This window comes from Lonchura striata, chromosome 24, assembly GCF_046129695.1.
Source record: "Lonchura striata isolate bLonStr1 chromosome 24, bLonStr1.mat, whole genome shotgun sequence".
Classification (NCBI taxonomy): Eukaryota; Metazoa; Chordata; class Aves; order Passeriformes; family Estrildidae; genus Lonchura; species Lonchura striata.
In genome coordinates this window covers 8,461,045-8,488,137 of record NC_134626.1, presented here as the reverse complement: position 1 = coordinate 8,488,137, position 27,093 = coordinate 8,461,045, and the positions used below count along the sequence as shown (strand labels likewise).

Genomic DNA, 27,093 nt, shown 5'->3' with positions numbered 1-27,093 from the left:
AATGGGAGAAAACAGGGAGACTTCAGCTATGAGGGCTCATGAGGGCTCATAAGAAGGCCCATAACTGGAAGATCCTGGTTGCATTTCAGCCTTTGGAAGAGACTTGTGGAGGGGCCAAGCTGGATTCCCAAGGATTTAACCAGAAGTTAAGAAATTTGTAAGACCACATCCCCAGCTTTGAGAGCAACATGTGGCAAAAGACGCAGTATATTTAGCCAGGAGGGCAAGAAGTGTTCAGGATTGGGGAGAGGCTCCTGCCACACTGCAGAAGTGGCTCTGAACCAGTACTGGAGTCACTGGAGGGGACTCGTCCAGATGGGGAGTGAGAGGAGATCAAAGAGACAGTTCCAGAAAGATACCCATGATTGAAAATATTTTAATACCACCAAGTCACAATTTTAAGTACAAAAAGCAAAGAAGAAAGAAAAAAAAAAGCATTCAAAAATCCTGACCCATCCCATTTCCAAGGTCATGCATCCTATGGAAAAGTTAATGGAATTTATATTAATAGAATAAAAACATTCTTTACACTGAAATATAAAAAGGCCTTTTTAGTGTGTTTGTTTTTTTTTGGGGGGGGGTTGCCTTTGTCTCTTTAAAACTTTGTTTTGAAGCACAAAGTTCCTTTTCAATCCTTACTGCAGTGGCTTTGTTTGGTGTTTTTCAAACCCCCAAATCTGCGTTCAGCACCTGATGAGTGATGCCAGCCTACAAGCACTGCTCTCCCCTGAGGGATGCAGGTCCCAGTTTTACAGGGGGACTGCAACCTAAAAGAGATAAAGGCAGTTAATGCCAGGGAGAAAGAGAGAAATCACCCACCCGGGTGGGAAAACATTGTTTCTCCTCCAGCACAGCCAGGGACCCAGACCTGCGCATGGACATATCATCAAATAGAGGGAAAGGAAATAAAACAGAATGAAAGAAAATAAAACAGAGAAAAGTAGAGTAAAATAAAATAGAGCAAAATAAAACAGAGAACTAGAAAATAAAATCAAGTAAAATAAAATAATAAAGCAAAATAAAATAGAGCAACCCAAAATTTTAAAAAATCAGCTTTCTCTTCATATTTGGGTTTTAAAATAAAATAAAATAAAATAATAGATAATGAAGCTGTTTGGATAATTTCCAGTGTCCTTCCCTGTGGGTTGGTTGGCCCAACACCTGCAGCAGGGCTGGAGGGATGGAGTACAGAGAGTTTGGAGGATTTACAGATTAAATTGGAGCTTTGGCAGTTGCAAAACAATTAGTAGCAGTAGAATAGAGGTACAAAGTGGTGGAGGTAATTAGCACGTTGTGTTTGGAACCTTCACTGTCTGCTCTAGGGGATCCTGGCGGGGAAGAGGGATTTGGACGCAGCAGGGAGGCACCAAAACTCAGGGTTGAGTCCATCTGCCACTCAAAATAGTTGTGTTAGGCACCAAAACTAAAAACAAATAATTTGTGGTCAGAGCCCCTTTTTGCTGCTTTAATTTGCCCAAACTAATTTTTTCTTGTTTAACAAGGCACAGCCTGGTCCTGGACAGGAACAAGTCCAAGGTAGTTTGGGCTGGCAGAGCTCAGTTGGAGCAACTGGCCTCCAGGCAGGAATCAATAATAATTAATAGTAATATTTAAGTGTTGCTTTTCAGTAGCAATGAGGCAGGGGAATGCTGCACCCTGAAAGCATGCCTCTGCCAATAGTGGGATGTGGGGATGCTTGAACCCTGAATTCGGCTGGTGCTGTTAGAAGTGAAAACCTCATCCAAGGAAAACCAAGCACTGGCTTTCCTCCCTGCTTGTTCCTGAAAACAGGATGTGGGAGAAGGGTAGCCATAGTACAAAGTGCTTCTGTGCAGCACACCCTCATGGGATTGGCAAATTGGCTCTGTGCCTCTGTGTCACTGGCATCAGCCTCTCTGCATCACCCCTGTGATAGACAGACATGGCCTGACCACAATGTGGGACTGGGGGGTGTCACCCCACCCAGCTGAGAACACAGCAATGATGGATATGGGAGGTGTGATACTTAAAACCTCTACTTTAGAGGCTGGCACTGAAAATGGTACTGAAATCTGGAAGGTAAGGAGAAAGGTCTCACAGGGAATTCAGGGTCTAGGCAGGGTGGGAGTACCAGGGTCTTGCCTGGTTTTGGGGGGGAAGGGAGGCACTGGGCAGCAGGAGCGCAGGGTTAGGGCTCAGACATACTCCCGGGCTGCAGAGGGCTGTGACTGCAGATGGTACTGCTGTCCTCGGCGCTCCTTGGCAGGGCAGGAGCAGCACAGGAGGGACCCCCCCAACATGGAGAGGCTGGCGGCCCCCCAGCCCACGAAGAGAGCAGAGCCAAATTCGTACCTGTGATGAAAGGGGCGAGGGAGCATGAGGGAGGGGCAGAGAGGCACAGGTGCAAACTAAGATGGGCAACAGGATACTCAAAACCCTGATGAGGTGATCAAGGTTATGTCAAGGCAGATTTTGGTTCTTCCCTCTCCATCCTCATCTTTCCTGTTGGCTGTATCCAGCTCCCATGTGTCCCCATGTTTTAATCCTCCCCTGGGCTGAAATTCCATATGTACACCATTACACTTATTACCCTTTCCCAGCTGGTAACAGCTAAAGCTTTAGCACCAGGGACATCTTCTGCAAGGTGGCAGCGAGGGCTTGCAGAGGTCCCACCCGTGGGACACACTGGCCCACAATGCTGTGCCTCATCAAAACCAGCAAGGGAAGGTCCAATGGGAAGTGCAGGGACAAGACAGGATTCAGAAGGGCACCCCCTGAGGCAGGCTCTTACCTAGCGTTGATGGGGATGGTGCTCTCTCTGAAGAACTCATAGGTCACCTGTGTTGCATACAATGACACGGCAGCCAATGTGCACAGACCTGGGCACAGAATCATGGAATCACAGAATGTTTTGGGTTGGAAGGGACCATTAAAGATCACCTAGTCCAAAGCCCGTGCTGTGAGAGAGTTGTCTAGCTTTTCCACTAGACATCAAACATTGATTGTCAGTGACATCCAGCCCTCACCAAACCTCTCCCCTTCCTCTATCAGTGTTGAAAGGAGTTTGAGGATTCCTGTACCACTGATGTATGAAGGCTAGAGCTACCTTACCAGAGAGAACGAAGAGAACACCTCCAGCAACAGCTATGCGGCTTTTGGTGATAGGATCCTCCTCCCCGACTTTAGTGCATTTCATGCCCATCACACTCACGATGATGCCAAAGAAGCCCAGGAGGAGAGAAATGACCATGAGAGCCCGGGATGTCTGGAAGTGAACTGCAAGGGGAGAAGAAAAACTGCTCCCAGCAGGTGCCTTTGGCCACAGCCGGGCACTGGAAGCAAGGTCACTGTATTCCATACTGGTGATGGATCTGTCCTTAACCCTGTCCTTGCTGTGTAGCTCCTGTGTCATATCCTCCCTACTTGACAGATACGGGCACCTCAGCTCAGCTCAAGATACTGCTCCCAATGCCTTCCCTGACCTTCTTCCCTGCCACCCTCATCCTGGTCATGACCAGGCTGGGCTAGGAAACACCTTGCCAGGACCAGAACCACAGTCACCAAATGCCAAAAGGGTGATGAACATCCATGGAGTGGGAGGGTTTTGATGTCCCCATGGGGCACTCTTGGTATCTATATGTGATGCCCATACTGGAGTTCAAACCTGCTGGGGCCAGGAGCGTCCCAGCCACACAAAGGGGCTCAAATTCATGGGGCCAAGAGAGGCTCAGTCTGGGGATGGGGAGGTTGCGGCCCAAGATTCACAGATGGAGAGGGAAGCCTGGACCCGCATCGAGGCTCAGCTCAGTGGATGAGTGGACTCAGACCCTTCTGAGGAGAGTCAGACCTACAATAGGGGTGGGGGCAAGAAGGACTTGGACCCGAAGGTGACTCAGGCTCCAGAAAGAGCCAGGGGAGCTCAAATGCATCCAGATATGAAGAGGGTACAGACCTGTTGGGAATCTGTGTTCAAACTTATACAGGTGGGTTCAAACACAGAGAAGGGCTCAGAGCCATATGGGGAAGGGTCAAACCCACAGCGGGGCACAGACTTACAAAAAGGGGCAAGGGCAGCTCAGGATCCCAGGGGAGCCCAGACCGAAGGCGGAGACAGGCTGGGGGGAGTGCACGCAGGAAAGAAAGCGGGGCTCATCCTACGGGGTCCCGGGCCCCTGTACCCACCTTCGAGGGAGAGCAGCGAGTCGTGCAGGCGACACTGCACCTGCCCGGTGCTCTGCGCGGCGCAACTCATCCACAGCCCCTCGTGGAGCCCCACGGCCGTGATGATGGCGTCCCCGGCGTACGAGCTCTGCCGCCAGTGCGGCAGCACGGCGGCCGCCAGAGCCGCCCCCCAGCCGACCAGCGCCGCCAGGTACCCGGCCAGCTGCCGCCCGCCGCCCATCGCCGCCGCGCCCGCCCGGCCCGCCCCGCCGGACGGGCCGTGGGAGGAGGGAAAGGGCCGGAGCGGGGGAAGGCGGGTGGGGAGTGCGGCAGTGTCGGGGGAGGATTTAAGGTGAAGGGAGAGATATGGGTCTTGCGCGGTGAGATTTAGGCCCCGGGGGGGATTTTTTGATTCGTCGAGTAGGAGAGCTGGGGCCAAGGGGGTGGGTTACTTGGAGTTTAGAGGGAATTGGGTACCGGGAGGCGGGAATTAGAGGCCTGGAAGGGGAGCACTGGGGCCCAGGGAAGAGCATTAGGTCTGAGGAGGAAAGATTTGAATCTGAGGAGAGTGATATGGAGTTGGAGGCAAGGGATTTGAATCCTAGAGGGAAGAATGTGGTCTTAGGGGAAAGATTTGGGGCATGGAGGGTATTTGGGTCCTACAGGAGAGATCTAAGTTTTGAGAGAGACAGAAACCCTCAAGTGACAGTGGAGGGATATGGGAAAATGGGGCTCCCCGACAGGAGGAGGAAGTGGGTTAATGGGAAGTTACCATCCTTGACCCCCTGCTGTGGGCTGGCAGACCCCAGAGGTCACTCCAGGAATTCAACAGGAAGCAGGGAAACGGTTCATTCAGTGAGGGAATTCAGGCACACCATGCCACCAACAAGAGAAGCCATTGTCAGTGTAGGAGAGGGACAGGGGGTGTGGGGAACACGTGTCACCACCCTGGTGACACCAGGCCCATTGCAGCCCCAGGACCTGGCAATCGTTAACTGCCATGGCCTCATCAGCAGTCTGCTCACGCGCTCAGGCAGCTGGGGGTGGACGCTGGGATGGTGGGCAGCCTGCACTGGGACTGTATGTTCACCCTGGAGACAACATCCTTCAGATCCCCCCTTGCCCACCCCAATGCTGAATGGCCCTCCAAGTGAGACTGGGGTGCTGGGTGGCTGCACACGGGGCAGGATTTATTTGCCCACATTCCTGGGACGGTTATAGTAATGGCCGGACATCTGTGGGAAGAATTCAATGTCCTGGGCGGGGTGGGGGGGGCGGGGGTGCCAGGGTGCTCAATGTCCTTATTCAAGGACAGTTCCCTCCTCGCTGGAATGTCCCACTTTATGGAAGCAGGGTCCAGGGGATGCTCAGCTGGAGATTGCATTGCACCTACTGCCCCTGAGGCACCTTGTCTCCCACGAACACCTCTGTGAGGCTACAGGGCTACAATACTCCTGGGCAGATGCTTGCCAGGAGGGAAGGTTGAACCCCAATACCGATGACAGCCAAAGGGTGGCACCAACCTTCAGTCCCCACTCGGAAAGTAACAGCTTAGAAAAAAAAATACATTTATTCACCCATTTTCTGCAGAAGGCACTTAAATAGGTGCAAGTTCAGGAAAAGCACACAGCTGCACCTGTTGGCACCATGGCCCCACCCCTAACACAGCATCCCTCCCTCGTCCCCATGTCACCCATCCCTGAGCCTCCATCACACACCCCACGTCAGCTCCGCAGAGGGATACTGGACGCTGCAGGGGTAGTACCTGGCATTCCCCAAAGCCCCATTCCAACTGGGCTGGGGGCAGAGGAGGTCCCATATGTTACCCTTATGACTGTGAACCCAAAGCCACAATGCTGACTTGACTAGTCCCAGCAGAGATGTCCTGGTCCCCGTAGGATGTCACAGCTCATCCTTCCCCACCACAATGGCAGCTGGTGATTCCTTCTCTGGTTCTGGCTCCAAAACTCCCTCTTTGATGCCGAAAAGCATTTTCACCAAGTCATCTGCCTGCACACGTTCCTGTGGGCAGACCCATGGTGGTAAGCATAGCCACTGTCCCACCCAAAAACCCTATGCGCTGCCGGGAGGGAGCTTACCCGCTCACTGTGCCGAGGGTCCAGGGTGAACCAGAGGGCAATAGCGCAGCGCTGACCCTTGGTCACAGCTTTCACCCCATGGGGGTTCTCTGAGCCAGAGGAGAAGCCCACAGCACGGCCACACTGCGGCTGGACCTCTGCCTGTCAAGGGTGGGAGACCAGGAGACCCCAGTCAGGGCTGAGTTGGTTCCCCTCAACCCAAGTTCATCTTTTGCAGAGGCTCAGGGGATGTTCCCAGGGGACAGGGCCAACAGGCAGGAGCTGGATTTGGTGCTGTGCATGGATCCTTGGAGCTGAGCTACTCACGGTCTCAGTCTTGGCATCTAGCTCGGTGAAGTAGAAAGCACCTCCTTCAAAGTCCCCATTGAGGTAGAGGATTGCACTAAAGGGAGCAGGGAAGAAGCGGAGGTGACAAGTAACCATCACCAGAGCTCCCCAACACCATGGCAAGAGGCAGAAGCAAGAAAACCCAGGTTTAGTGTCCTCTGACCTTGCTCCTCCCAATTCAGGTGCAACCAAATCATGGTAGCCTTAGGTGGGGAAGCTGCAGCTGACAGCCACCACCAGTACCTGTAATCCCGGAAAGTGTAGGCTGGGGGTTCCTTCACGCACAACAGTGCCTCTGCATTGAGAATGCAGTTGTCCACATGCACCTCGTGGCTATTGTCACTCCGGCCTTCTTGCTTCTCTAGGGTAGAACAGGACATGTCAGGACCCCTCTGTGCAAGAACAGGGTCCATCCCCAAGTATCTTGTGCTTGCAGATGAAAAAAGAGTAATGTTAGCCTAAAGCGCTTCCACATGCTTGGAGTGTGGATCATGCAAGACCATTTGGGTGGGCATGAAACACTGTTGACTTGTCCCATGGCATTTCCATAGCCTTCCAGGCACAACCTCTCTCAGCACCCATCCCAAAATGCCTCAGAGTGATGAAATCCTGTATGGCATGAAGCCATCTGCCCTGTTAGAGGTAACCAGCAGGGCTGCTTCTCATCTTCCCCAACTGGGCTTAGGGACAAGCTTCCTACACCCTCCTGGGAAGAGGAGTGGGTTAGGGACCAGCAAGGAGGTCTCCAAAGAAAGGTCCAAGACTACACCACTCTAGTATTAGAGGAGATTCAGACAAGACAAGACTTGTTCCTCTGGGCCACAATTACCATCAATAGCTGTGCGACACACTAGATGGGAGTAGGAGAAGTGGAGTGGAACCTCCAAGCGGAAGTAGGACTCAATCATGTGCCGCACCTTCTCTGTCACGTTGTAGTACAAGTAGGCACTGTGCAGGGGCACCTTGCCCTCCTGGCCGAGCTGTGGAGGACAGACAGGACAGGGACTCAGCCCCAGATGGGCATGGGCAACCATCTCCCCCAAAACTACATTCCCTTGTCCCCACAGCCTGTTTCTCCACACAACCACCCCAACCTTGAGGGCCTTGAGGACAGTGACGCCATAGAAGGTCTCGCTGGGAGTGTGAGGAGAGGTCTTCCCCCGATAGCCATCTCCAGCCAAGGCAGCCGCCTGTAAAACCCAACTGGTGTTACTGGTCTGATGTGTGAGCTGCAGGATGGGACCCCTTGGCATCCTCTGCCCATCTCTGCCAGCTCCACCTGTTCTTGCACTCACATTAGTGAGTCTCTGCAGCTCTCGGCACTCCTCAGCAGAAAGGACTCCATCCACCACGACACGCTGGGAGCCATTCAGGGCCCTGGAGTTCATGGTGACACTGGCTCCTTTGTACACCAAAGGGCCACCTGTCGCACAAATGGGATTGGTGGATGTGGGGAGAGATGCCACCAACTCTGCTGTGGTTGGGGGAAGCTGCAGTCCCTCCACCTGTTCCTCCTGCCACCCATCTGTGAAGGGACTGTGAGCTGGCAGCAGGGGTCACAAAGGTCTCCATCCCACCTCCCCTCCTGGCCTTCTCCACCTTCTCGGATGAACTTGCTCATGTCGGCAGACTCTTTGGCCTTCTCCTCCACCAGTGTCTCAATCTCCTTCATGAGGTTGCCGATTTCCTCAGAGATGCGTGCTGCTGTCTCCCGCTCCACCCTGAGCATGCGGCAGCCATCAGGACCACCACCCCACTGTCCCCACATCAGAAATCAGGGCCACTAAGACAAGGGCAGGACAAGTTGTCTCAGGTGCTGGTAACGAAGCTGGCACCTAGACTGGAGGGAGTCACCTCAATGCATCCTTCACTCTGAGGTGCTTGGGGTGACCTACACATGCCCATCATCCCATGAGCTGATGGGAAGTAGAGTTCTGCCCTCCAGCAGCCTCTTCCAGTCCCAACATTAAAACTTCCCCTGGCAGAAGCTCTATGCCATGTCCTTTAGCCCAAAACCCATGGAAGAAGAAGGGTTTGTCCTGTCGGACCCCCATTGGGTGAGTTTGGCAGGGGACAACACTCACTTCTGTTTCTCTCGCAGTCTTTTTGGCATCACCTCTTCAGGTGTCCATGTGTCCTGCCACCAGAAGAACAACATCAGGAGCTGGACAAAGATCTGGCCAGGACACAGACCCCTCATCTGCATTCCATCTGGCCACTGCATCACCCTGGTCTCACATCACCCACCGGGTCCACAAAAGGGATGCCAAAGACATCATAGCTGAAGAAGAGCATCTCCTTCTCCATCAGACTCTGCTGGTAATATACCTGGATCTCCTGTGGCAAGGGGCAGAGGGATGGGGTGAGGTACAGCAGGAGGATTCTGAAAAACCCTGAGTGTGAGCAGGAAGATGCAGGTTTACATCATTCCTGTGATCCTTGCTCCAGACCCGCAGCCTGTTTTCCTGCTCCATCGGGCAACAGGGAAGCAAGTGGCATTCTCCATCCTGTCTGAGCTTCCCTGTGGACAAGCCCTGGGGAGGTGAAGTTGAGCAGAGGCACGTGTGTGTCTCTTCTACAGGAAGCTCTTTAGTACTAGTTTCCCTTCCCCTACTCCAACTGGTGTGGGGCAGAGACTCCCATTATGCCTATCACATCCCAGGCAGGACCTGGCCATCCAAATTTGGCTATTTTGAAGACAAATCCCCTGCTTTTTAAGCAATTTCACTTCAGTTGTGGAAAAATGCAACAGAGGTGGCCTCAGATCCTCCTAAAAAGATTGTCCACCTGCCTCTCACAGCCCCTTCTCTCAGGAATGGGTCCATGTGTGCCAATCAATCAGCTTCACTTGCCCTAAGACATTTTGCCAGTGATGTTTTTCAGCTTTTCAACTACTCTCCAGCTTGTCTGACCTTAAATCCACCCATTCCTGTCCACCTTTGGTAGCTGGCACAGAGGAGACCCTACAGCTTCTGCAAAGGTCCCCAGTGAGGAGAGATTTCCCTCACTTAGCAATCGTCCTATCTTATTGCTCACCTCTCGCGGTTGGATGGGTCTGGCTAGGTTTTCCCCCAGGACAGTGGTGTAATAGGCCAAATTTTGGTTCATCACCTCGTCATGTGGGAAGAAGAGCAAATAGGTTTTGGCACATTCAATGGCTTTTTCATAATTCCCATCTGCAATGAGAAATGGGACTGTTAATGGCATGTCCAAGGACACTGGAGGCAGAAAAAAGACAGATATGGAGGAAAGATGAAGTTCCAAGCAGTGTCACAAGTAGGGCAGATGCCCTGGAGCAAGGATAACTGCTGCCACAAAGGCAAAAATCAGACTCTGTGGTGCTCTCCTGTCTCCAGAAACCATCACAACAGAAACCAGGGGTACCTGTACAGCTTGGGTACTTTTCTCACTTGGAAAATGTTACAAAGCCAATTTAGAGGTAGCCAGACCCAACCATTTACTGGCAAACCTGCAGTATCCAGCCACTGAAGCATCCTACCCCACTTTCATGTGGTCTTTCACAGAATCAGTCAGATTGGAAGGGACTACAATGGGTTGTCTGGTCCACCTCTCTGCTTGAGCAGGATCCTCCGAGAGCATACAGCACAGGCCTGTCTCCAGATTGCCTGGAATATCCCCAGTGAGAGAGATTGTGAGATAACCTCTCTGGACAACCTTTTCAGTGCTCAGTCGCTGCATACATCCTCATATCCAGGTGGAACTTCCTAGCCATGTTTCTGCCTCTTGTCCTATTGCTCAGCACCACAGAGCAGAGCCTGACTCCATCCTCCAGCACTACCCTGCAAATACTGACAAACATTGAAGAGGTCCCCTCACAGCTGTCTCTTCTTGAAGATTTCCATCCTCTTGGACTTCATATTTTTTCTCCTCCTTTTGAAGAAATTCACACAGAAACATTTTATACTTTTCTAAACAAGTAAATAAAAAATGAAATCAAATCAGGTGTATCTTCCTGGGTTGTAACTCTTCTGTGGTGGGAGTGTGCTGCTGTGATTTGAGGCAAGAGGTGGGCAGCTGGCAAGGAGGAAAAAAAACCCAGCTCCTCTCGGCTGTTGTTTCACTTGAAAAGTGAAGCTGCCCAGTAATAAAGCAACATGGAGAATAACTGCAGCCAAGCACGGAGAGATTCAAGCTCCTGGAGAATGTTTCAGGCAGGAGGAACATGCCTGTATCAACCTCATTCAGTACAAGGCCTATTGGAAGGCTCTCCATCAGCATCAGTGAAGATGGGGGCAGGTGGATGGGAATAGAGCACACCGGGGAGAAGGATATGGACATAACAGTAGATAAAAAATAGCACAGGACCCATCTGTACACTAGCAGCTCAGAAACACCCCCTCACCCAGGCTGATCCCTGGCAGCATGGGCAACAGGTGAGGGAGGGATTCTGCCCCTCTGCTCCACTCTGGTGACATGACACTTGCAGTGCTGCCTCCAGCTCTGGGTTCCCCCGCATAATGATATAGACTCATTAGAGTGGGTCTAGAGGAGGCCACAAAATGGTCAGAGGACTGGAGTCCCTCTGTGAAGAAAGACTGAGAGAATTTGGCTTGTTGAACCTGGACATGAGAAGGCTCCTGAGAGATCTTGATGGCCTTCCCATAACAAGAGGGGCCACAAGAGAGATGAAGGCAACTTTTTATAGTTTGTAAGGTTTATAGTGACAGGACAAGTGGAATTGTCTTAAACTGAAGAAGGGCAGCATTAGGTTGGCCATAAGGAAGGAATTTTCTCTGATGAGAGTGGTGAGGTCCTGGCACAGATTGCCCACAGTATTAAAGACCAGGTTGGATGGGGCTCTGGGAGATCTGAGTGACCAGTGCTAGAGGTCCCTTCATCTTCGGTTGGACTGATGAGATTATTTTTTGAAGGTCCTTTCCCCACCCAAACCACTCTGAGCATCCATGATATCAGGCAGAGTGCCCAGTGCTGACAACCACAGAGGATGAGGTGAGGAGCTGCTTACTGTTGTAGTAGGCAAACTGCAGGTAGTTGAAGTGCGAGGGCAGGAAATTCTCTAGAGGCTTCTCCTGGCCGGGCTGTGAGGCCAGCTCTGTGACGCAGCCCTGCTTGCAGCTTAGCACTTGCATGGAGTGATCTGGCAGAGAAAAACACCATGTCACTGCTCACAGTCACCCATGGGCTGATGGGCAGGACACTGAGGGGTATCCAATCTCCTGCTCATATTCAGGTTGTTGCAACCTTTTTGGTAGTGGAAAACCCTCAGGGATGGGGGTTGTCCACCTCTGAGATGATCAGTATGGGGTTGTGGTGCTCTCTCAGGACACACTAGCCATCCTCAGCCTCCCATGACATCCTGGTGACCCTCTCTTGGTCTCTCTTCTGTCTTTCCATGTTCCTCTGGAATTTGGAGAATTCCTGGGCATCAGCCCTAGTGCTAAATTAGGTAACCACTTCCTGCCACTTACTGGCCACACCTTCACACTAGTGAAAGCTAGGATGGGGTTTCCACTCTACAGGGACCCCCTACCCCCACCCCAGGTCTTTGTGGACCAACCCCTGGAGAATTGTACTCAACTCTTGTGACAGGACACAGAAGGCATGGCTCCCACCTGTAATGGCCTGGAAAAGGTCTGCATTGTACTCAAGGTAGTTGTAGCCCTCGTAGTCATATGGTCCCTCGCAGAGAGCGCGGCACTCAGTGTCTGCCACAAAATATTCCTCCAGTGCCTTCTCCAGGTGCAGGATGGCAGCAGCTGGCTGCTCCTCCATGTAAAACCGGATGCCCAGCTGAAACTCGCTCTGTGGAAGGATGAGAAATTATGAGGGGAATCTCAGTGCTTCACTCCTCATGATGGATCACAATGCCATAACGGCATCTCATGAGCTCTCTGAGCTAGCAGCTGTGGTGTGATTGCCCTGGGTTGCACAGTGGAGAGGGACTTTGGGAGGACAGGGTCTTACCAGGTGGGGTTTGGCCTCCAGGTCAGTGAAGTCATCCTCGTGGACTCCCACCATGGCCTGGTAGTACTCCAGGTTCTGCCTCATCTCCTGGTGCCCAGGGTTGGCCACGAAGAAAGTGTGAGCAGCCGCCGCTGCCTGCGCCGGCCGGTTCATCTGGGTGGGACGGGGGTGAGACGGCGCAGATCCCACGCGGCGCGGAGGGGACACCCACCCCCAGGGCATCCCGGCAGCCGGGGCGGAGGGCGGTGACAGGGGCGGCTCCGGCGAGCTCCGACGTGGCACTGGTGGGGGGGGGAGCGCGAAGGCGGGGGGGACAAGGCCGGGACTGATGGCCGGCAACCCCCATTCCGCCGGGGCAGACACCGAACCCTCCCGGAGTCCCGGGACCGGGATCGCCGCCGGCCGGTTCACTCGGTCCCACCCATCCATCCTCTCGCCTGATTCCGGGATCCTCCGCGCATCTCGCCCGTCCCAAAACCCGTCGTAGCGGGACACCCTTTCCCTTCCCTTTCCCCTTTCCTTCCCCGCCGCTGGTGCCGCACCTTGAAATAGGCGACCTGGAGGTAGTTGTAGGGGCTGCGCCGGCCGAACTCCCGGTCCAGCTCCTCGCCCAGGCGGTACCGAGAAGGCGCAGCGGGTCCGCAGCCCCGGAGGCAAGCGGCGCGGCGAAGCAGCGCTCGAAAGAACCACAAGTCCCGGAACACCGGGTCGGTTTGGGACTCGGTTCCCTCCGCCGGCCCCGCTGTGGCGTTGGCGCATCGCAGGCGGCACTGCACCAGGCGGGAGCGCACGGCGGCCCGCGCCCGCAGCGCCCTCTCCATCTGCAGCACTACGGTGGGCCAGTCTCCCCGCGCGTACGCCTCAGCACCGGCGGCGAACAGCGCGTCCGGGGACTGGGCGGGCAACGGCGGGTCGTCCGGTGCTAGGGTCGGTACCGGGACCGGTTCCGGTGGCGTGGCCGCCCGCGCCAGCAGCACCATCAGCAGCGTCGGCAGCAGCAACAGCAGAAGGAGCAGCGGCGACAGCGCCATGTCCGAACACTGGCCGAGGAGCGGCACCGCCCACCCCGGCACCGGCGCGGTACTGACTGCGCCCCTCCGCCCCGCCCGGCGGCCAATCAGGGACAGCAGAGCCCCGCCATGGCCGCACCCCTCACTGTGCGCGCTGTCGCCGCAGCGGAAGCCTCTCCGCCGGGCGGAACTGGTTGGTCGTGGCTGCCGATGGCAGAGGGCGGCGCGGAGCCTGGCGACGAGGGCCCCGGCCCCGGCCCCGGCCCCGGGTTGGCCCTGGTCGAGGGTAGCGCCGGCCGCGCCGGCCGCGTCGGGGAGCCCGGGGACCTAGTGGCCCTGGCCCAGCAGGTGCAGCAGGTGAGGGCAGGGTCCCAGCGGCGGGGCTGCGGGGGCAGGACTGGGCTCGCTGTCCGCTGCCTCCCGAACGTCTCCGGGGCCTTCTGAGGCGGCGGTGGCCTTGGTGCCTCCCAGCGTGTCCCACTGCTCTTCAGTGGCCCTGGCGGCCTCCTGGTGTGACCTGTGCTGTTTCCCACCATTTCCCACTGTCCTCTCCCAGTATGTTGCAGTGTCCTGCCTGTATCTTCCCGAGTTCCCACGTTGTTGGTCTCTCCAGAACCTCCCATTGCACTTCAGTACTTCCCACTTTGCCTTGCTGCCCCACAGTGACTCTTAGAGCATCTCACTGAAGTCCAATCCCAGCATGCCCTGCTGCCTCCCAGTATGTCCCACTATATATAGTTCACAGCAGCATGTACAGATGCCTCCCACTACCATCCTCCTAGTCCATCCTAGCACCCCTGATATGTCCTATGACTGCTTCAGTGATTCCCAGTCCATCCTGACTCTCAGTCCACCCCAGTTTTTCCTGATATGTTCTACTGGTCCTCCCAGTGCGCTCCAGTATGTTATACTATCCTCCCAGTGCCTCAGAATGCATCCTACTGATCTCCAGTGATGTACCCCAGAGCTGCTCAGTTCATCTAGATGCTCAGTGTATGTCCTACTTGCTCCTCCCTGTGTATCGCACTACCTTCCAGTCCAATCCATTGCCTCCCAGTATGTCATGCTACTCCTTCTCACTGCCCCTTAGCCTATCCAGACAGCTCCTAGTTCTTGCTCCTGCCTGGGGGTGCCAGGACAGCTCCTGTGGCCCCCAACTGTTGATGCCTTGAGCTTGACCGTATAGCTGGCTCAGCACAGTCCATAGGGCTGTGGTTCTTCCTGTTCTGACCAGCCCTGCTTTTCTCTCCCAGGCCAATGACTTTATTCGAGCAAATGCCTGCAGCAAACTGACAGTCATCGCTGAGCAGATCCGGCACCTGCAGGAGCAGGCGCGGAAGGTGAGTAAGGATGGGCAGAAGGCTATTGTCTTGACTTGAGAAATGAGCATCTGCTGCTGTTGCTGAGCATTTGGGGAGAGCTGTGGCCTATGTGCGAGTTGGGGCCAGGAGCTGAGCAGAGACGATTTAATGGAAAAATAAGGAGGTTTATTGTCCAGTGTCAAGGGAGATGGGGGAGGGTTGATTTTTGTGCTTTCCCTGCATCCTCAGCAAACCAGGAAGGACTTTGTGAATAAAGTAGGGGAGCAAGGGTGGCTGGTTCAAAGCAGCTTGCAGGCATCAGGACAGAGAGAGATGACTCTGTTTTTGGGACTGGTAATTTGTGTGTGCACTGTGCTCTTAGAAGGATCTGATGATGATGCGGCCCTAGCTGGATCTGAGGCCCTGGGATAAAGTGGTGTGCTTCAGTGGGTTCCACTGTGAGCAACTAGCACTTTTGGGGCCTGGAGCACGCTCGCTATGATAGCTGACAACAGAGGCAAAGGATGGGTCTTTGTATGGACATCCAGGGATGGTTTATTAAGCCTCAAAAGCAATCGAGGGACAAAGACAAACTTGGACTGAGGGCAAAGGGTTTTATATGGTGAAAAAGGGGTGACTCTAAGGGTCAAGGTCCAATGGGAACAGATGAAAATGGTGCAGAGGAGGGGCAGCTAACCAGGGGAACCAATAGGGTAACAGAGGTGAAACACGGCCTTAGACTGGGACCAATGGGGATCAGGAGAGAGGAAAACATTCTAGGAAATATGGTGAACAGGTATCTGAACTGGGGTGGAGCAACTGTACGAACCAATGGACTTCAGACGTTAATATGTGCCTGCAAAGGCCTATGGGAGTGAGGCACTTCTCACCCTAATCTAAGAGGGGTATTTCTCCTTGCCTGCTTTTGCATCCCCAAGCTTAAAGGGAGGCTTTCAGGCCTCCATACTGGGAAAGATGAGTTCTCTACCTAATGAGAAGCTTGGTTTTCATGTTTATTCTGATTCATTTGCTGGAGTGGGTGGTCCCAGGAGTATACAGCAGGGCTTGGCTGTGTTCATCAGTCCAGCCTTCCACTCTTAGGAGTAAAATCAGGAGCCAGAGTGGGGAAGGATCTGCCAGTCATTGCAACTGATCCTGCCATTGAGGCCATTATATCATGTAATCATTAACTGGTGGAGCTGGGGCAGTCAGGTGGTGGAACAGGGTAGATGAATTCTTCTTTGTTTGCTGCCCCTTCCCTTGCAGGGTACAGCAGGAAGGCTTGTGTTAGGTTGCAAATTCAAGTTGTGGCTGGAGGTGTGTATTCTATTGCCATCTGTTAGAGGTGGGACAGTTATCTCCTATTAATGGGTCACCTGTTAAAACCAGGTGGGGCAGTTTTCTTTATCTCTTCTATGACCCATCCTTCCTCTGGGGAGATCTCTTCTGTCAATGGGCTATTGAGTGTCACTGCATGAGTGATAAAATTACATCATCCCATTGGGAGATGCTCTGCCCAGGGGGAGGAGCCAAGCATTCCTACCTGGATATACTCTGGCATTTGGAAGACCACAGCCAGCCTTTTCCCACTCAATTCCCAGAGAAGCAGCTTTGTTTTCCACTGGATTCCCAATGGAAGACCAGGCCCATCTGCACTGCCATTGGACCTTCAGAGGAAAACTACATCCTTCTACAGGATCCCTGCTCCACCAGAACCACATTTGTCACTCCAGGAGGACTGCAGCCATTATTTAATCAGACTGCTACCAACAGCCTGACCAACAGGGTGTCAGATCATATTTCTGATTCTGTCAGTGTTGTTTTGTATTACTGCATTTTTTTTTCTAATAAAGAATTGTTATTCCTACTCCCATATATTTGCCTGAGAGCCCTCTTAATTTCAAAATCATAATAATTTGGAGGGAGGAGGTTTACATTTTCCATTTCAAGAGAGGCTCCTACCTTCCTTAGCAGATTTCTGTCTTTTCAAACTAAGACAAGGCCCCAGTCCAGCAGCTGTGTGTGGAGATGAGGAATAAGCCCAGCATGTGGTGGTGTCAAGAGTAGAGGTGAATCTGGGGTGAGATGCAGAGGTATCTCCACCTCTGTGGAGAGGTTCTCTGAAGTCCTACAGACAGGAAAGAATTGGAAAAAACTTCATCTCTTTGGAAAGCGTCTCCTTCCTGTGTGCCAGGGAGATCAAGGCCACGTGACCTATAGGTCAAGTGATGTGCCTTGGACTATGGCTGAGAGGCAATAGCATGTTGCCATTTTATTTCAAGTGTAAAGATGTTAAGATGTAAAGATGTTTTGTGTATTCCAGGTCTTGGATGAAGCTAACAGGGATGCTGATCTGAACCATGTGGCCTGCAACCTTGTGAAGAAGCCAGGAAATGTTTACTACATGTACAGGCGGGAGAGTGGGCAGCGGTATTTCTCCATCCTGTCTCCTAAGGTGGGTGGTTACAGGCCATGAAGAAGCAGAGAGAGGAAAAAAGTAATGTTTTTGGTGCTTGGGAACATATGGAGCTCAGACAAAAGCACCAGCTTGATGGGGACATTTGTTTGTCCCTACTCAGGTTTGGTGCTTGCCCTTGCTCTTGGTTAGTCTGCTGGGGCCAGAGCTATTTTATGGTGTTCTCTGGCTTTTGATGGAGAATGGCAAGAAGCCCTCTGGGGCGTGGACCTGGATTTTGTCTTTTGGTACTGCGGTTCTTTGCCTGAAAGTAAAGAACTGACAGTGGGCTCTGAACCTTCCCTTGCTGGTGTGGCTGCCTGGCAGGAGGGTCTCTTCAGGTACTTCAGCCCAGGCAGCTGAAGAGATGATCTTGGAAATCTCCTCCTTCCAGACTACCTGTTTTCTTACATGCAAGGTGGAAGTTTCAGGGCAGGTCAGGGAGATCTTGTGTCCACATGCCTTCCTCTGTCAGCAGTGCTAGAGCTCGACCTGATCTTGGACTTGGGTATCTGACCCTGTATTTAGGTTAGGAAATGGTATGGTCATGTAGCTGGGACTGCTTTGAAGGTAGTAGGGCTGAGAGACAGCACAGCCAAGCTCCAAGGAAACCTGAACACTGATGGAATCTCTCTTTTCTCCACCAGGAATGGGGTACTACTCCCCATGAATTTCTTGGTGCCTATAAGCTCCAGCATGACATGTCCTGGACTCCGTTTGAGAACATAGAGAGACGAGATGCTGAAATAACTGTCCTGGAGAAGCTGCTGAGCCAGCCGGCAGCATTGCCCCTGTGCATGGAGCTCAACTTCCAGGGTGTGACCAAGTGACCACACAGGACCCCCTGAGCAGAGTCCCTGAGTGAGGGGACAGAGTACCTGTACGCTGCCAAAGGCAGGGTGGAAATAGACCAAGAAACAAAAATGCTGATTGCTTTTGTGCTTTAAGAAGTTTAATTCTGCATTCAGTCATACTGGACTTTCTAGTAATTGAATAATTTACTTCATTGACCTATGGCAAGCTGTAGTAAGAGGCAGATGATACCAGGAGGTGTGACTTCCAAGAGTGCTTGGAGCAAAAAGCAGAAATGCTTGGGGCAGATGTGCTAATGTTGTAAAATAATATCTCCTGTCTGCCTGGCTCTGGTGTACCTCGCTGTGAATGTATCAGGTAATGATCTCAGGGCTGGATTTTCCCCCTTATTAAAATGTACATGTTTAGAGAGCTCTGTGGTCTGGAAAGAGTGGTCAAAAGCTTATGCAAAGGGTCTGCTGTGATGAGTCTTCTGGTCTCTGTCCTAGCTGGTCTGAATCCCTGAGCTGGGAACATGAAGCTTTTCTCTGGAAAGAGCATCCCCAAAAGTGCCATGCAGGCTTCAGGTGTTCTTCAGATGATGTGTTTCACATCCTCATGCATTCCCCCTTGGATTTGAGTGCATGAGCTGCTAGGTAGAGGCAGGATACTGGATGACTTTATGCCAGAGCAGTGGGGAGAGTAAAATAAACCATGATCTCACAGGTACCACCAAGACAGGCCCTGTGTTCTTCCTGCGTGGCAAAAATACCTTTAGCTTTGCCAGGAAGACTTAGTGGCATGTGGAGCTAGTAGGATACCCCCAGCGTAATTTTTCCATCTAGAAAAACTAGGGAGAAGTAAAGATCAGAGCTGCTGAGGAGATATCCTCCCTCTGCCAAGCCACACAGGGCTTCTTCAGGAACTTGCCTGCTTTTCTGTGAGGAGCCAAAGTTGGAATTTATTGACAGAGAGGATGTCCAGGTTGGATCCTGGTATGTAACATTAGATCTGGTTGGATTCTCCCATGACTTGCTCACTTTTCTAACATGACAAGATGATCTTGTATGCTACTCCAGGCATTGCATGTACACAATCACCTTGCCACCTCCATGGGCAACATGGGAGAGTTGGGGACCACTTGTAGGAGCTGAATTCTGACCTTGGGATCTGGGCCAGCTATGGATGGATTTCATGCTTCTTGGTGGAGCCTGATTGTGAGCGCATCTACAAAAACAAGATCCTTGGGGACCAGCACTGTCACTGTGTTTTGCCATTGCTGGAATTTATTCCCCTTTTGCAGGACACAGCCTTACCTCAAGTCTCTAGCATTCCTCTGTCCTCATCCCCATGCACTGGGAGTTTGCCTTGGGAGATGCTCAAGGCTGCTGGCGGTGACAGTTCCTCATGGGAAGAGCTGTTTCCTACTGGTGTTACAGAGGATTGGAAGGTTTGGAGCAGCTCCCTAGCCCAGGATTTTTTGTCCCAGATTTTCTTCTCCTAGCTCTGTCCGGTGCAGTAGCTCACCTACATCCCCGCATGGCTGAGCCTCTGTTTGGCAGAAACCTGTTCCTTGGATTCAATATGAGGCTTTTTTTTCCATATCTTTCCTCACTTGGAGCACAAGGACATATTAACAGGAATTTGTTATTAGTAGTAGTAGTATTAGACCAGGCTATAATTAATTCCGTAACAAGTTACAGGTGCTGAATTTGACAGGGTTTTTCTCTGCTTGTTTCACTGCCTTGAGTCTGATTTTACTGCATGGTATTATATCTTAACTTGGAAGGGATAAAGTTAATTACTGCATGGACTTTGTGTGGTTCACGTGTGTTGATTTATGCTCCTCTGGGAAGTGAGGATTCTTGCCCTGGTTTTATCTGTTTCCATCATTAATATCTGTACCATGGCATGCACAAGAGGCTTGAGGAGTGGTGGTTGTGGACCTCTGTAGCTTATGGTGGGATGTCATGTGTGTCTAGCAGACACCCCTGGCCCTCCATAGCCCACAAGTCACTAGTATTCTGCAGTTCTTCTAGGCACTGTCAAGTCTTTCTCTTGTGAAAAGACAAAGGAGGCCTCAAGAGACGGGACATGGAGGTAATGAGCTCATAGTCATCCTCATCCTTGGCATCCTCATTCCTTTGCACTGTGGGAAGTGGGGAATGAGGCTGGTGCAGGGAGCAGTTGATGGAAAGGGGGAACCATTCCCTCAATATTGCTTATGCACTGTTGAAGTGTAATTAAAGTCAAAGAACTGTGAGGCATCATCAGAAATACTGGAAGGTGCTCTAGAGCCAAAGCAAAACATAATCTGGAACACAGACAAGGATGAAGCTGGTTGAGGTGGAGCCTCATGTGATGCTTGCATCAAGAATGAGTTTCTGGAGGAATGATGAGATGGTGCCTTGTGGGAGACTCCAGGGTCTCTCCAGGTTCTTGTTCTCATCCACTCGGCTCAGCCTCTACCCAGCTGGAACATTTGTGCTTGACAGGGCAGGGATTTCATCGAAAATCATCTGGAAGAGACAGTGAGACACTGATATCCACTCATGATTTCATCTTGAAAATTCTTTTGAAAATGTTCCTCTTCCTTTGCTCTTTTGTGAGTGCTCCGGGCAGCAGTGAGCATATTTGGAAGGCAGTGGCTCTTTCCAGAATCCCCAGGGATGTGGAATATTTGCAGAAGGCACAGATATGCTTCTGACACCATTACATTGGGCAGAGTGGATTGTGTCCTGTCTTTGGCCATGCAGATGGACCAGGGCTCATTTAAGAAGTCCAATGCAAAGATGGTTTGAGGGTTTGACCTATTCCATGTGCTCTCCAGAGACAGTGTTTGGTGACTTGAAGCTGCTGGCATAGGTACTTGCAGCTTTTTCCAACTTTTAATATTTGAATTGCTCTGTAGTTTACTGTTTCAGGCCAGATTTTTGCTTTGCTTCTCAAAGTAGTTGTGCCTGGAGATTTTCTTTCCGGCCTCTTGTTCCTGAATGATGGGGGTGGTTAGGGGGATTTAACTTGCCATAAGTACCCTCTGCTCTGGGGTGTCATCTCCCAGCCATGAGGAGTGCCCCAACAGGATGAACTGTGGATCTTTGGCCCTTCTTATGTCGGCTTCAGGTCCAGGGAGAAAAGACAAAAAACCAAAAAAAACCACGAAAAAAACAAGAAAACAAAAAAAAACAAAAAGCAAACCACACCAAACCAAACCTAGAGGGAGCCTGGGCGCTGTGCCGGCGAACCTCACATCCGGCAGGCCGTGCCCGCGCGCGCCCCCTGACGCTGCGCGCAGCGCGCTGCGAGCCGCGGCGCATGGCCGGCAGGGGGCGTCCTAGCTGGCACGCCCCTCACCAGCGCGCTGCGCGGTGACGTCAATCGACTGCCCCTGTGCCTGCGCCGAGGAGACCCCGCACTGAGCTGCCAACGCCCGGCGGAGCGTCCGAGGTGAGAGTGGGGGGGCGGGGGAGGGGGGCGGAGACGGGACTGGGACCCCCGGCCGAGCTCCGGGACCTCCGGCCGAGCTCCGGGACCTCCGGCCGGTTCTGCTCTCCGCGCGCACCCACCAATAGAGCCCTGGCCTTCACCTCGGCCGGGGCGCCCGCTGTGCGTGCGGGGCCTCCCCGGCAGCCGCCTGCCGGGGGGAAGGGCGGCCTCCTCCCGGCGGGTCCCGGTGGCTGCTGGCGGACGCTTGCCTTTGTGGGCCTGGTCTGTTGAGGTGGTCGGCATGGCCGCCGCTTCTCCTGCCCACCCTTCCCCCGCTTCCGGGCGGCCGTCGGACTGGACCCTCGGAACGGCGCAGGAAGCGTTCTCGCAGCCATGGCGGGGCCCGCCCGCACTCCCTTGCCCCTGCCCGTCCCAGCCCCGCCCTGCCCGTCCCGGCCTCAGCCGCGGCCCTCCGCACTCGGTGCAGTCCGGCTGCGCTCGGGGCTGTGGGAGAAGCCTCGAGGGGCTGCGGGCACAGCAGCCCTGAACCGCAGCGGGGTGTGGGCATGGCGAGGAGTTGAGCTCTAGCTATGTGCCCTGCACAGACAGCGCTCAGTCGAGAAGTCGCAGACTCTTCTGGGTATCTGCCTCACGAGCTGCAGTGCTGTGGGTTATCCAAAGCTGTCCCACAGCTTTCGTTACATCGTGATGCCTCTGGCTGTAGCTGGGCCAGGAGCTAGCACTGCTTCAAAGGTTGGTGTTGACATATGTTTTTCATTCTCCTTGGAAATCTCATAAAAATGTACATACTGCAGAATCATAACTCCTGTCTCTGTTTTAAAGGTCTGGTTTAGTGATCTAGATTTCAGTTCCGTATCTGTAAGTAGATAGAACTTGCAGCTGGTGACAGCAGTAGGAGACAGTTGCAGAGCCAGGTAGCTGTGAAGACCTAGCATTGGAAACCTATGCTTAACAAAGAATGGTCGGGATTCCTGTTGTCCTTTCTGTGTGGATGCTGTGGCCAGGGCAGCCAGAGATCCTGTCTTGACAGCAGCATGAGGAAGACAAGCCCTGGCAAAGAGGCCGTGTTAGATGGCAACTGAGTGATCAGACATGGTAACTGGATGATCAGAACTGGCTGCTTGGTCTGGCCATCTATGATTGTCTTTGTGCTTCTCTCCCAGGAAAGGAGGTGTGGGCTGTTCAAAATATTGAGTTGCAGCGCCCAAAAGCTTTATTTTTTTTTCCGGAAGGGGCATTTAAAAACTGCATCAAGCTCATTGTATTGCTGATTGGGATAACTCAGTAAAGCATTACAGCTTCTGTTTTTCTGTAAGCAAATTATATTCAGCTGGCTGAATGTGAGGAAGTTGTATGTGAAGAAGCTGTTCTAAATTTCCCTTCTGTTGTAAACTTCTGCTTTGTACTCTTGTTAGTGTAAGGTTCTGAGGAAGATAATATAGGCAACTATATTTGAGTCAGGTCTTAGGCATGTATGGTTTGAATAAGTATATTGCCGACTGTAAAAATGGTTTGGTGTTTAAACTGTTCTCATTTATGCTTCAGTAACAACAACAACAAAAAAACTAAGTCTTGGCAAGGAATAAAAAATTACTGTGGTGCAAGATAAAACATGTTTTCACTTTGGTAACATATCCGAGGCAGAAATTTTAATCACTAAATTTGCATACTTTGAACTTGGTTATTCATGACCTGCAACTGATGTTCTGAATCATTAAGTGCTCTGCTTTAGGGTTGTTTGCCTAAAACTGATGACTGGGAAGTTCATGATGTTTTTACTGTTTAAATAGAAAAGCTCTGGAAGCTCTAGAGTGTGAAGTACCTAAAACTGAAACTGTCATTCTGCTAAAAGGCAACGGTAAACATAAATGGAGCCCCTGTGAAGCTCCCAGGGATTTCTCTTATAAGTGTTCTGTGGGCTTTCCTTGCTGTAAACCCTGTGTGAGGCTGATGGAAAGTGCAGCATGAAGCTAGCCACTAATCTTGATGTAAAGCTTCTTTTTCATTAAAATGTAGATGTAGTACTAAAGTAATTTTCCAAGTTTTATGAGCATAGATAGCTGGACCTTACAATTAAAACCTTTTCAGCAGCTCTCTTGTTACCATGGGGGTTGGTTGGTGTACCTGGGTTCCAGCTCTGCTGTTAGCTCCGGAAGACTCGGACAATAAATGAACATGCTGCACTACAGCTGAGGTTTGTGTAAGATGTTGCAGGTGAGATGTGTATAATCTGCTTGATGCCCATGTGAGTGCTCACAGCTTTTAAAAGTTGTCTGTGGGCTTGTGTTTTTGATCCTGCTCATTCCTCTGCCTGCCCTTTGTGGTCAGGAGAGCTGAGCTCTCCTGCTGTCATTTGGCTCCATCATGAATTTATGATACGAGTTTCTGGAGCAAGAGACAGTTAGGAGGAATTGTAGAGGGTTTAGTTATCATTGCTCTTTAGGAAAAGATTCTTTGCTGAGGAAAGAATGACATATTTCTCATTTTAGAAGATGAAAGTTCTGTCAAATCAAATGGAAGTGGAATTGGTTTCTGGTGCTTCAGGTAGCAAGAAGCTCTCTAACCACTTAGTCTTCTTCCTTGGTTCCTTTCACTCCCTTACATTAAATGTAGGTGAAAGCACCCTATATTCAATAGTTAATATATGACAAATAAAACAATTTATTGACCAGATAAGCTTTTATGCAAAGTTTTAAGAGAAATTTAAAGTACCTTTACATTTCTGCAGCCTGTCACCATTTAATTATCTGGCTTCTCCCAGACCCTACACTTTATTACGGTTTGACACGATACAAGCTAAGTGTATATCCCTCAGGAAGGACTGCCATTAGGAGTGGTAGGTAAAAAAAATCCCTTTCCCCAGAGTTTTTGCAAGGGCTGAAGCTTGGCACAAAAGTTCTCCCTCTCTGAGGTTGTTTGGCCACCCCAACATAGTGGTCAGCTGCCCCTTGCAGCCCATGGTGTGTATGTTAATACCTGAGGTGAGTGACAGGAATGGCATTAAGGCAGGTAATTCCCAGCTTCTGGTGGGGGATCCTTTAGGTTGCTTTTGAGTGGATGAACTGAATTTGATTACCTGGCCCTGGGTGTGCAGAAAACTGCAAACAGAGCAAGAAGCAGAGTTTGTGGAATTAATCTTTGTAATCTCCCCTTGGAGTTCCAAAGAATGACTCTGACCTAAAGAGTTGTAAACCTTCATAATACTAATTGGCCTGTTTTCAGTAGAGTGATGTTGAGAGTGTTGATTTTTCTTCTAAACAAGTGATATTTTATAAAGAGAACACAAAAAATTTGTTTTCAAAAGCTTTTAAAAGCTGTTATTCTGTTTTAAGCTCTTGTACTGCCAGTTCACTCCATTACTTTAGAGTGTTGTGGCATAATTCCTACCAGGAGATTTGGTCCATGCACCATTTTATTGTCTCATGAAAAACCAATACAGAAGCTTTTTAAATTAAGTAACATGAGGTCTTCCTTGGGGCCTTTGTCTGGAGAGGGTGTGTAGGTACTTCCAGCTACATTTTTGCCAAGTTGTCCATGCCTATGATCAGATTGTGTGGGATCAGCATGTGTTTTCCATCATAGACCAAACACTGGCGGGTGAAGGTTTTCACTAGGCTGAGGTGGTGTTAGAGCAAGCCTTAGGCTGCTGTGGATTGGGACCAGTAGAGACCCTGGGGGAATTGCGGAGGATTGCTGTGGCATGCATTGTTAGAGTCACAGCAGTAGCTGAGGCTGCCAGAATTGTCTTGCTTTGGAACAAGCTGGTTTGAATTGCTCAGCTCTTCTCAAGTTGAAGGATGCTGTGCTGTTTTTCTGGCCAATGAGTATTCTGTTAGGGGAAATAATGACAAAAGTGCTCCTGCAGCTTTGTATGCAAGTCAGGAAAGCCTCTGCCACTTGATGAGCTGGATGACTGTGCATGCCAAAGAGTGGCTGGGGAACAGCTGAATGCAGAGGAGCTTGGGTCTGACTGCATCAGTATGTTTGAGCAGTTGCCTTGAGTTCAGTGGTGCTTCAGGGTTTAGTGCATATGAAGTGTTGGTGAGTCTTCCATGTCCTGGAGTGCTGTTACTTTTTTGTGAGCCTCTTGTGCATCTGGCCATGGCTGAGTAACTGCCAGTTTCCCAGCAGGCTCTTGGTCTTGAGAAGGGGGATGCTAAGGCTCATCTTGGGCTGGGCAAAGTGGGATGGTTCCAGCTGCTCTGTTTGCTTCTGTTGGTTAGGTGAATGAAGGGCAGCTCCCCTGCTGCTCTCATGGTGTTGGTGAGCCTTCCAGCTACTTTCTTTTAACAGTGATCCAGGATAGCTCAGTATCTGAAAAAAGTTGCTTTTGCAGTGTTTTGTAACCATGCTTTATCTTTGGAGTCTTCAAACAGCATCTTGGTACACAGCCTGAACTATTCTCCCTGAACACAGTGCACCTTCCTAGAAACTTTCTGTTTGTGTGGATGGAGGACCTGCAGCTGTCCTGTTCCCTGAGCATAACAGGAGTAAGTAGGATCTGCTGCAGTGTGCAAGACAGGGTGCTTCTCATGAAGGAAAAACATGCCTCAAAATAGAGGAACTTCTGTCAATGTCTTTTCTACCTCTGTTGAATATAACTGGCCACAGGAAAATGGGGAGAACCATCAGGGCCACATGGGCCTTGGTTGGATGCTGTGTTCAAATAAGAGTGTAGGTGCAGGTTGTATTTGTAAATATTATCAGTATGCAACTAAGTTAGTGAAAATAGGGGTTTTTAAGTGGTAGTAAAATACTGAACAGGATTTTGTTGCATGGTTGAGGAATACAGCCTCCTGTAGAGTATGAAAGTGAAGAGTAGTAAGATAAGATTAAAATGGCTTTGGCAGAAAAGGACTTAATGTAACCCCACACAGGTCCCAGTGCTTAATCTGGGGCAGGTTTTTCCAGTGGTAATCACAGAATAATGAGGTTGGAAGAGGCCTCTAAGATAATCAGGTCCAACCTATGCCCTAACACCACAACTAGACTATAGCATCAGGTGCCAAGTCCAGTCTTTTTTTAAACATATCCAGAGATGGTGATTCCACCACCTCCCTAGGAAGACAATTCCAGTATTTTATTATTCTTTCAGTGAAAATTTTTTTCCTAATATCCAACCTAAACCTTCCCTGACGTAGCTTGAGACTGTGTCCTCTTGTTCTGCCAGTTGCTGCCTGGTGGAAGAGATCGATCCTCACCTGTCTACAACCTCCCTTCAGGAAGCTGTAGAGAGCAATAAGGTCACCTTCTAAGCCTCCTCTTCTCCAGGCTAAACAACCCCAACTCGCTCAAACATTCCTCACAGTGCTTGTGTTCCAAGCCCCTCACCAGCCTCATTGCCCTCCTCTGGATGCGCTCAAGCATCTCAATGTCCTTCCTGAACTGAGGGGCCCAGAACTGGACACAGTACTCAAGATGTGGTCTCACCAGCGCTGAGTATAGGGGAAGAATAACCTCCCTACTCCTGCTGGTCACACAAGTCCTAATGCAGGCCAGGATGCCCTTGGCCTTCTTGGCCACCGAGGCACATTGCTGGCTCATATCCAACTGGCTCTCAACCAGCACCTCCAGGT

The 27,093-nt window shown here is 51.3% G+C and overlaps 4 protein-coding genes across 6 annotated transcripts in view; 2 read left to right on the top strand and 2 right to left on the bottom strand.

Annotated features, from left to right (window-relative positions):
* Positions 1-649: 649 nt before the first annotated feature.
* On the bottom strand, positions 650-4,381 carry CLDN19 (claudin 19). Its single transcript, XM_021533806.2, has 4 exons — positions 4,162-4,381; positions 3,091-3,255; positions 2,771-2,858; positions 650-2,331 (listed from the first exon to the last, which is right to left on the bottom strand). The coding sequence occupies exons 1-4, from the start codon at positions 4,379-4,381 to the stop codon at positions 2,175-2,177; spliced, it is 630 nt and encodes a 209-aa protein (XP_021389481.1). The 3' UTR covers positions 650-2,174.
* Positions 4,382-5,686: 1,305 nt separating this feature from the next.
* On the bottom strand, positions 5,687-13,546 carry P3H1 (prolyl 3-hydroxylase 1). 2 transcript variants are annotated; one of them, XM_021533751.3, is made up of 15 exons: positions 13,055-13,546; positions 12,513-12,665; positions 12,161-12,350; positions 11,554-11,685; positions 9,603-9,742; positions 8,814-8,903; positions 8,651-8,703; positions 8,166-8,287; positions 7,862-7,989; positions 7,661-7,756; positions 7,396-7,546; positions 6,810-6,927; positions 6,546-6,621; positions 6,240-6,380; positions 5,687-6,162 (listed from the first exon to the last, which is right to left on the bottom strand). In XM_021533751.3, exons 1-15 carry the CDS (start codon positions 13,541-13,543, stop codon positions 6,043-6,045), a joined length of 2,199 nt encoding a protein of 732 aa, XP_021389426.1. In that variant the 5' UTR covers positions 13,544-13,546; the 3' UTR covers positions 5,687-6,042. The 2 variants fall into 2 exon arrangements, with proteins under 2 accessions (XP_021389426.1, XP_077644342.1); XM_077788216.1 differs by lacking the exon at positions 8,814-8,903.
* Positions 13,547-13,699: 153 nt separating this feature from the next.
* C24H1orf50 (chromosome 24 C1orf50 homolog) lies at positions 13,700-18,502 on the top strand. The gene is made up of 4 exons (XM_031506638.2): positions 13,700-13,879; positions 14,776-14,862; positions 17,147-17,278; positions 17,926-18,502. Exons 1-4 carry the CDS (start codon positions 13,733-13,735, stop codon positions 18,106-18,108), a joined length of 549 nt encoding a protein of 182 aa, XP_031362498.2. The 5' UTR covers positions 13,700-13,732; the 3' UTR covers positions 18,109-18,502.
* A 2,922-nt stretch (positions 18,503-21,424) lies between these two features.
* CDC42 (cell division cycle 42) overlaps positions 21,425-27,093 on the top strand; it is a 28,702-nt gene continuing 23,033 nt past the window's right edge. For both annotated transcript variants that reach the window (XM_021533754.3, XM_021533755.3), the window contains exon 1: positions 21,425-21,517. The gene's annotated coding sequence lies outside the window, so the exon portion shown is untranslated. The remainder of the gene's footprint in view (positions 21,518-27,093) is intronic.